Source organism: Manacus candei, unplaced genomic scaffold (genome assembly GCF_025592945.1).
Source record: "Manacus candei isolate 608988 ecotype Guabito, Panama unplaced genomic scaffold, ASM2559294v1 h1tg000011l, whole genome shotgun sequence".
Classification (NCBI taxonomy): domain Eukaryota; kingdom Metazoa; phylum Chordata; class Aves; order Passeriformes; family Pipridae; genus Manacus; species Manacus candei.
In genome coordinates, this window is record NW_026138059.1 from 15,223,931 (window position 1) to 15,233,964 (window position 10,034).

General features: G+C 37.7%; 1 protein-coding gene across 6 annotated transcripts in view; it reads left to right on the forward strand.

Annotated features, from left to right (window-relative positions):
* Window positions 1–4,545, forward strand: part of ZNF451 (zinc finger protein 451) — a 38,521-nt gene extending 33,976 nt beyond the window's left edge. For 4 of the 6 annotated variants that reach the window (XM_051777831.1, XM_051777836.1, XM_051777835.1 and 1 more), the window contains 3 exons: window positions 1,256–1,330; window positions 2,941–2,985; window positions 3,434–4,545. In XM_051777831.1, coding sequence (XP_051633791.1) covers window positions 1,256–1,330; window positions 2,941–2,985; window positions 3,434–3,486 — 173 coding nt within the window. In that variant the 3' untranslated portion in view covers window positions 3,487–4,545. The remainder of the gene's footprint in view (window positions 1–1,255; window positions 1,331–2,940; window positions 2,986–3,433) is intronic. The other 2 variants (XM_051777833.1, XM_051777832.1) reach the window with 2 other exon arrangements.
* The last annotated feature ends 5,489 nt before the right edge of the window (window positions 4,546–10,034 follow it).

Sequence of the window (10,034 nt, forward strand, 5' to 3'; positions counted from 1 at the left end):
GGGTTCACAGTTAGTCTGGCAAGTGACTGGAGAAGGACCATCTATCTATTTCTGGCATCTTTCAGGGCTGCTGATCACTGTTTGACGCCAGCTGTTGGAGTTTGTATTCCTGGAATTGGGAAAGTCAGTAAGGTTGCTGCTCAAACAGGTTATGTGTCAGGGGTTTCAAAACAAGTTGTGGAAAGTGTACCTGACACTTTGAATACCTAAGTTGAGTAATTTAAAATGCCGGAAGTCACACAGTCAGTAAATTGGATGGCCATACCGGAATGTTCATTGCTGGTTAATGTAATCAGAAGTACATTGATGTACTAATAAATGTGATGACTTTAGGGGAAGTCCTTCTGTTGGTATGACTGTAGAAGACCTGATTGACTGCTAATACTGTAAGACGTCATTAGAGAGACCATCTCCCAAAATAGCAATAGCCTGTAGCAGGAGAATGAATACATAATGTGACTCATTGGCTTACTTTTTAACCTGTATTTTACCGAGGCTCTGTTCAATGGGAAAAAACAACCAACCAAAACAAACCAAAAAACCAAACACTACCATCTTAGGTACACAAATCCCTCCTAGACACTTCAAAATAGAGCTGTCACTCTGGAGCTGGGAACCAGCCTTGTGAAGAGTGTTATTAAGAAAGGGAAATGTGGTGGAGTTTTGGCTGAGCTGGATTGTGATGAATTAGCAGATTAAATTAAGTGTATCAACTTTCTGCTTCTATGAGACTTGAAACAACAACATCTGCTGAATTGCACTGCTCAGTTGAGTTTTAGCATACCATTGTTCAAATGCAGTATTTGGGCAACAAAATACAGCTGCGGTCATGTGTAGGCAGAGACATGCTATAGTACTTCTTCCCATAATTAAATCCTTGATACATTTTGTAGAAAGCGAGTAATGACATTTTTTAATAACTGAATACTAAAAAAAACCCAAAAAACGAAGTGCAGTAGACACAGTAACTTCTGCACCTATTATTTCTTGTTACTGCTTTAAAATAATATAAAATTGAAGCAGTCTGCCTGTAGATTTTGAGGAGAAGGGAAAAAGGAAGCTGAAAAAATGACTCTATCTCTTGAGTTACTTAAACTATACTAGAATGTATATTTTTATCTTGGTATTTTAGTTCATAACAGGTGTACTCTTCAAATCTAACCTTCAGTGTTGTTACAGTAAGAGAAATCAAGAGAGGTTGTTAATGTCTTTATTAGAAACAATGCATAATTTATGTTCTGTTTGTGCATTTAAGGTTCAGACAGCGAAGAGGATGAAGATATGAAACTAACAGTGAAAAGGAGCTTAGAAGAAATAAAAAACCAGGAAGGTCTGTTCATTTTTACTTTTCTGTGTTCAGGAGCACTACTAATTTTGGAAGACAGAGAAACTAAGCTTACATTCAGTTTTACAGAAGGTGAACTCTTAGCAATACTGTCTAAACTGTGCTGGGCAGTCATGAGTAGTGAAGAACACTGTGATGAGCTATAAATTAAAATTCTGAACCTGAAAAGTGTGCCAGCAGACTGAAAATCTATTTCACTGGGGTATGACAGAATATTGTGCAATTCAAGACTTGACTGAGTTCACTTTGTACCAGTTTAATATGGCTGTGTTTTCTCAGAGTAGAACTACTGACTAAATAGTTGAACTTCTGAATAAATAATTCAGAATTAGGTATCATATCTCAATAAAGCACTCTGGTCTCCTAAAAGAGCTGTAGATTTATGCAGAAGTTTGAATCAGCAGTAAATCTGTCTGTTCACATCCTATCTTACCTTATTTGAAACTGTTTTCATCCTTTTGCTGTTGTGCTTACTGGTGATGTGTATATGGTATAGTCATGAATTTTTAGTGACAAACCACAGTGCACTTTGAAAATAATTTATTGCTTAAAGGCTTGATTCTGACCTTCCACCTGAGGGAAATAAAACGAACTAAAAAAAACCAAAACAAAAACCAACCAAACAAAAAAACCCAAAACCAAACAAAAAAAAACCAAAAAAAACAAAACAAAAAAAGATTTGTACAAGCTCAGTGGTAAAATTCAGTTATAAGTTTACCAACTGTTATTAAATACTGTTTTAAATGTTCAACATTCATCTCCAGCACTGAAAGGTGTGCTCACGTCCCCCTAGTACAGGGATAGCATTGGCATTTGGTGCATACAGGAGGTCCCACTTCTGATGCTGCAGTGCTGAAGGCATCTGACCTTATGAAGCAGCCTGGCTTCAGATGAGTCACAGTTTGGACCTTATTCTGGATTTTTGCACAGTCTTACTGGCTAAATGACAACATATTTTAATGCAAGCAGCTGTCTGCAAATGGTTTTCTGCTTTATTGTGGTTTCAAAATTTTTTTTTTTGTTTCTGTGACCATGTAATATTTTTCTTTCAGAAACTCTTTTATTAGTAGTACCGGATTTTACAGGAAAGTCCAGGTGCATGAATATGGCTCTGCTGACATGAGAGGGCATTCATTCATTGATACAATCTCTGTTCCAAATCTCAGCCTTATGTACAACAGCCCAACAATAATTAAAGTTTTAAAATTCTATTTCTTTTGTAATAAGAACAGATGGCTTTTTTTTTTTATAGGATGTGCTTTTGTCCTCCTAAAGCAGAGGAATAATTCAAGAATGACAGCGTGTCTGAAAGCTGCTTTAATTTTTCCAATTTGATTTTAATATTTCCAGTGCATACATGCCTTGTCTAACTTAAGATATTTAATCCACTAACACCAAACAATTAGTGCCCAAACCTACCTAAATGTAGTGCAAAATCGAAGTTTCTTTTTTGAGTATCATGAAAGTTGTTTGAGAGGTTGTTAACAAGTCACATGGTTACAATACAGTCCTTCCCCCCCATCAAAAATGTTACAGTATAGCCCTGATCTAGACTATTCTTACTGTTGATAGTGACTTTTTTTCTACTTGCCTAGCCTTTCTACCAAGAGTGACAACAGTGGTGCCAAGTCAGAATGTAGGTATGGGAATATCTATGGATACGGAACTGGAATGAAAAGATCAAAACCTCTTTGCTTGTTCTCTGTGTGTGTGTGTGTGTGTGTGTGTGTGTTTTGTTTTAAAGCTTTGTTTATTTTTGTTGGTGCATACACCATATGGGTTCTAATCTTGCTGTTATTTTGACCACTAAATACATAGTTGCATCATGCTCCTAAAGTAATCACTGGGCTGTCCCTAGTTAGTACAGTGGAAAGTTGTAAAGGCATTTTCTATATTTTGAAGTGTTGAAAAGATAGATACAGCAGTAGGGAAAATATGTTCATCTGTTTCTCTGGGGTTTTTTGCTGTCTACTGACATTGCTCACAGAAGTAATTTGTTGCTTTATGTAGTAATATTAAGGTAGTTGTGTTTATGACTAGTTATCAACTAAGTTTGAGATTATAATCTTTTTTTTTTAATCTGTACAGAGCAAGATGTAGAATTGCAAGAAGCTATCAAGAGGAGCCTTGAGGAAATGTAAATGAAGATACTTCAGTATACTAACACCATGTCATCAGAACTGCTTACAGAAATGGAAGCTTGTTGATCTACTTACAAGGGTTCAGAAATGCTACTTTAAAAACACATCTGTATCTAAAATAGTTAGATTTATAATCTGATGTTCTCTGTTGTACTGATGAACAGCCAGAGTTTATTCATATTCACTGCACTATATTGTGTATGATAAAAATAAATTTTTAAGCCTTTGCATATTTGTTTCTAATAGGTGATGACTAAGCCTCTCCAATCTATCTGTATAAGTTGTTGCCTAATTAGTAGGCTGGTCTTACTAGGTATTTTGGGGCTCCTGGTTCTTTTTTTTTTTTTCTTAATTGTCCTTGTATTTAATTTCTCTGTCACAAAATGTCATTGTCTTTATTTACTTTTTCATGTGATCTTTGCAACAGATAAAAATAGTAAACTCAAGTTATCTCAGATTTGCCTAGCTAATCTTGTTATAAAGAGAAGCTTAGATCACAGATTTATATTGAACATATGGCCTAACTAACATATGCCTGTGACCAGTCTCAGTTCATAGACCATAATTTTGTGTCTCATAATTTTTTAAATGTCAGAGTCAGGACCACAGGCTGTACAGTTAGTTTGCAAGCTTTATTTTTTCAGTAGTAGCATGGTAGAGTGTTGGATTTGATGGCTTCAAGTTCGACGAGTTCAGTTCCTCTCCTTGATCTGAAGCAGGAACAACTTTTGAAGGGAACTTCCTAGTTTCTGTTTGGAATAGATTTGAGAGAATTTAAACTGTATTATTTTTATATACTGTGGTCTTAGCTCCCTTCTGTTCATGAAGAGGTGGCCTTGGATAAATTTATGTAAATCTGCTAATTATTTTTGTACTGTCCTTATTTTAGGTGAGATTATTTCTGTGTTTAAAATTATCTGTCATCTTTCTCTTTTTTGTTTAAAAATACCTATGCAAACTGTCCAGCTTTACTAGCCTGTTATATTTCAGTTAATGATTGTTGTCAGTCAGTAAGAAATCTCAATGTAATAAAAGGCCAGCTTAATTCTTCTTTTAGTATTCATTCCCCTGTGAGTTTGATTCTACCTGCTGTACCCCTAAATATTTATTATGCAAACAAATACCTTTTGTGTAGAGTAAGACGTGAGAAGGATGGATTTTTCTCACTATTCCAAAAAGTCAGAATAACTGCAGCTGTTTGTCATCATGGTTGGAAAAGCTGGAAGACTAGCACTGGTTTATTTCCAATCATGATTCTGATATAATTGCTTTTGCTGAAACAAGTAGAATTAATGAAGAATCTAGTGAGGTATCTCACTGTTCGTTAGCAATCATGCAACTTGAAGAAACTGTTCAAATGACAGAAAATTGTTTGAACACTTACAATACATTTGACTCTGACACCCAAGTGTTACAGAGTGAACAGGACCTCTTAAATGTTTTTCACTTGTGTCTGCTACTTGTTTTCCAGCTGCCAGTCTCAGATTAATTGTACTCCTAATCTAATCTAGGTGTGTAGTTCATACTGCTCCTGCTGAGGAAGCCCTATTCTGGAAGATTTTGAGTTCCCTTTAGCTACTGACTCAAGCTAAATCAGTTCCAAAATTTTTCACACCAAGTGCTTCTAGTAAAGGATGGAATGAAAGAGAAAACAATTTTTGTCCTCAAAAGCGTCTCAGTCCAAGGTACAGAGGCTTTTAGGCAGCTCTTTTTTCATGTAGACCCTAAAGTTGGAAATTCATTTCACATGAAAAGATGTTTCAGCTTGAGAAAGTTCTTTGTTTGACTTAACAATGTTTAAAGCCTGGGTAGACGATTTTCTCCAGAGTCTGCTATGTAACATAGAATTTGATTATGTGCTTTATTTCTCGTAACAATTTTTTCTGTCATAAATGTAAAGTTTGCTCATACCTGATGGGCCATGACTTCATTGGTTGCATTAAAAAAAAAGAAAAAAGCCCTGTGTACACACACATTCTCTATACTTGAAGCTGCAGTTATTAAACACATTGCATTGGCCTTGTCATCTGCTTATCAAACCAAATAGCAAATCCCAACCACTGCTGCTTTGGCTTTTATAAAACAACTTAATAAAGTTCTAGTTTCTGTATTCTTTTTACGGTAACAGTAGTCTTCAGAATTGGCAACGTCTTGAAATTTGGTCTCATTTTCCTTGGTCTCTTTGAGGTTCTCTCTTAACTATGAAATTTTTCTTTGTGAAGTTTTCTGCCATCACAGGCTTGTGATACTTCTGTTTCCAGAAGAGCAGAGAAAATTAGATTTTTAAAACACTGCGTGTACAGACATGTGACTTGTTACTCACCAACATCTTGTGGTTGAACACCTTGTTCTTCAGCTGCAAAAGGTGTCTTGTAAATGTGTTTCAGAATTTAATGGTTTTGGCTGGTGAGTCTTGTTTAACTGGCTGAAATTTTTGAGGTTTTTCCTGCATATGCTGAGAGATTTGCCTGCATTTACAAGCACAACTTGTCTGTTAAAAAGAGCTTGCCCAGCATCCTTTACATTTGTACTAGAGGTGATTTGTCCTGCCCTTTTAAAGAGAATTTACTTTTGTGGTGATGTTTGAATTCATCCTTTGTTAGTCTAAAGTAATTCAATGGTGCTTTTTTTGTATTTATTTTTAATGGGGAAAAAATCTAATCTCCACCTGACTACTACCAGCTGTTCATTTTAATGCTCTTAATTTCTGTATGATCCATGCATTAAGTTTTACAAAACTGAAAACTATGACAAGTTGAGATTGGTATAAGGCTCTTACCTCTGTGGTGCTTTGTGTGCCACATTCTTTCTTATCAAAAAAAATCCCTCTTTTGGTCATATTCAGAGACAAGGTGAGATACCAAATAAGTCCCTGCAACTTTTATTTAAGACACTGGAGCACTGAAGTATTATGCCTGCCTGATTGCTTCTGCTGTTTAATAATACTTTAAAAAAAAAGAGAGAGATTAGCTTATTGTAAGCTACTTGCTTTGAATATATTTTTTGGGTAGTGGATTAATTTTCTTAGCTTTTCAAAGTATACAGAAATGACCACCACTGTTCCTGTAGTGGTCATAGAATGCAAACCTTTACCAAAGCTTTACCAAATATAGTGAAGTTTATAGAGGTATGAAGTTACGCCATCGTCTTTCTTAAAAGGAAAGTGTTCTATCATCTGCTTGTGCTGTCCTGGTTATGTTTACAGTGACTGCTGTAAATTGGAAGGAGGCGAGGAGGATGAATGATGAATTGTTTCAAAATGAATTCAGAAAAATTGGCTGACATTAGCACAAAGACAGTCTGGCAATTCTTTCCAGCTAAGCAGCTTTATGAAAGTGCATCTGCATTTTCCTTTGCCACTCCTAACCCCTTCAGGTTTTCTGTAGAAATTCTTAATTCAAGTGGTTTGGAGCTTAGTAGTAACAATCTGGGTCAAATAATATGGTCTGAGATATTCTAAAAGCGGATGTAAACAGGTCAGAAAATTTATGGCAAATTTTCTGAATGCTGAATGTGCACTTGAATGGCAAAGCTCTGCATGCCTGGAAATTTAATGTAAAGTTCTCCTTGCAGAGAACTCCAGTTCTCTGCAAGTTCACTTTCACTGTACTATCCTAATTTCTGAAAGTCCTTCCCTTTTGTAAATCTCTGCAAGTTCACTTTAACTGCAGTATCCTAATTTTTGAAGGTCCTTCCCTTTGGTTTTTTGCTCAGAGCTCTACTGTCAATTGGCTGAGCATCTGCAGCTGTACAGAAGTTACTGGCTCATTTATTAGGTGACTTTCCTCCAGTGAGAGTGAACTGTTGCATGCCCCAAAATGGTCATACCAGCTCTGAGTTCGCTCCTGAGACAGAGGACTTCATTCAGACTTGTGGCAGGTTTGGGACCTTGGGGCTTGCCTACACAATAAAATGACTGCAGCATGTATAGGCAAACCCAGGGCTAGTTTTAATTAGCATTGGTAACAACAGTAGTAAAGACAGCAGCACAGGTTCAGCAGGTGTGAAGTGAGGGGGCAGATGTATTTTGATTGAAAATATCTCCTGAAGACTCAGGTTGGCCCATCTTATATGCTGTTGTTACGGTGCTGGGGAGACTGCAAGCTGGTTTTGGTTGACTGGCCCAAGCCATGGCTGCGTCCTTCTGCTATGCATGGGAACTGTTGTATTTCCATAACACCTGCATAAGGTTCTTGAAAGAATCATAGAATGGTTTGGGTTGGAAGGGACAAAATCATAGAATTCCAACCCCCCTGCCATAGACAGGGACACTCCCCCTAGACCAGGTTGCTCAAAGCCCCATCCAACCTGACCTTGAACACTTCAGATATGGGGCATCCACAGCTTCTCTGGGCAACCTGTTCCAGTGCTTCACCACCCTTCACAGTGAAGAATTTCTTCCATATACCTAACCTAAACTTCCCCTCTTTCAGCTTCAAAAGATTAAGTTCCTGTAGGTAAAGGCAGGAATATAATCCTGGATGGCATTTCTTGGGTGTGGACTTTCTCTTTGATCCTGTTCCATGACAGCTCATATGTAAGTGTTAAGGTATGTGACAAGGTATATATCAGGGTTTGGAATAAGGCAGAGCTGGAACTAAGGTGCTATTTAGCAGCATGACAATTTGCAGTGCTTTTGGTGTAGGTCATCTCCTTGGCTCTGGAACTTCTACAGATACATCAGATGTCCAAGACCTGGGAAAGTTGCTCTTTCTGCTGTGCATGTGAATCAGACTTCTGTACATTGCTCTGTTTTGTAAGCAGTACCCATTTTTTATGACACTTTACTTTAAACAAGGGACAGCCAGTGGTTTCACTGCTCAGGTGGGAATGCAGGAATGACGGAATACACACTCTCCTCGTGTTCTTCTCACTGGTGCCCATAGCCAGAGCAGGGCTGTGCAGCCCTTCACATGGACACAGCTGTGCAGATGATGAGGAGAGGGGGGTGTTGGTGTGGCATCACCAGCAGTCCTGACTGTGCTTCACCATAGATGGCAAGGAGGAGTGTGAAATATGGGCTTTGTTTCAGATGTGTGGGCCCTTCCTCCTCCCATTTTCTCGCGGCCCCAAAGGACCCAATTCCTGCCTTTTGTGTCTGCAAAATTCTCCCAGTTCAACTGTGAGTCACTTTTCTTCCTCTAGAGGTGGACTCCCATCTTTCCAGCCCAACTACTTGTTATTTTGGAAAAGTGAAGACTACTGTCCCTTTACTTACCTCAGCAAGAAATAGAGGGGATGGGAGCAATCTACCATCCTAGAGAGCAAGAAAAGCAATTTTCAAGGTCCTTCCAAGTTTCTAAATGGGAAAATCCCGGTTTTCACAGGCAGTAATGTCAAGGTTTGTCCTGGAAGGCCATTTTCATTTTAAACTTGCATTTTTTTTCCACAGTTTTTGCTATTCTCGCTTCTAGGGTAAAATGGCATTTTGGTGTTACAGGGTAAGCCAAATGTGATATGTTTGGACATATATAGCTGTTCTGTGCCTGTATTTCTTTGCAGCTTCTACCTGTATGGAATTAAACCCCTGTGCTAGGAAAAAGAATGTTCAGAGCTGTTTACCTACTTGGATTTCTGCTTTTTAAACCCAATCTAATTGATGCTAAATAAATTGACATGGGAAAGATAGAAGGATCTCAGGAAATAAATAGCTGCAGACTATATGTCATGGTTACAAATGGTTTCTGTTTGGGGCGGGAAATGGATTTTAATTATCTTCTATAGAGACTGTAGAGAGATGGATGGAACAATTGTTCAAATGAAGTTATTTCCATGAGCTCACAGGCAACAAGCCTTGCTTATCCAACCATGTAAAACAAAGAAAACTCAGGCAATTAATTTAACGAGAGTACTTGGGACATGATATCATTCTGAATGGACGAGCCTGAAAAAACAGCTATTTTGAATCACAGCGGGATACACATACAAAACAGTATCCCTGTGCAACAAAATCCCTCTTAGCTGGGTGCCAAAAATTGGTCTGTTAGAACCATGGGGTATTTGCCCAAACCTGGAGTTTTGGGATAAGCAAATTCCTTTTTTAATACTCACAGTAGTGGCAAGTAAAGCCTATGTGTGATTTGAATTGCTTGTGAGAGAGAAGGTGCCATTTCATACAGTCAATTTAAATATATTCTTGGAACAAGTCATTACTAGATGTAGATCCACTAGCATTTCTTTTCTTTCTAGCACAGAAAGAGAACATAAACCACTTTTCTTTCCAGTAAGCCTTTTTGTATAATCTTGGACAATAACAGCTGGTGGAACAGCTTCTTTAGTGCAGGTAGTCGGGGGCTCTTAAAGTTGGTAAGAGAAAGATGCACTATCAGTAGCAGTATCTAGTTGATTTTTTTGCTGTTCAGGTTATGCTTGCAGTAAGAGCTGTTTCTGGTTCAACTTTTCTCTCCCCTCACAAATGCTGGATTTTTAAAGCCCTTCTTCATTTTTTCTCCTCCTGTTTCTTGCATTTTCAGCTGTTTTCAGTTTTGCAGCTCACTTTTTTAATAGCTTTACATAAAAATAACCATTGACTGGTTGTGGAGTTTCTT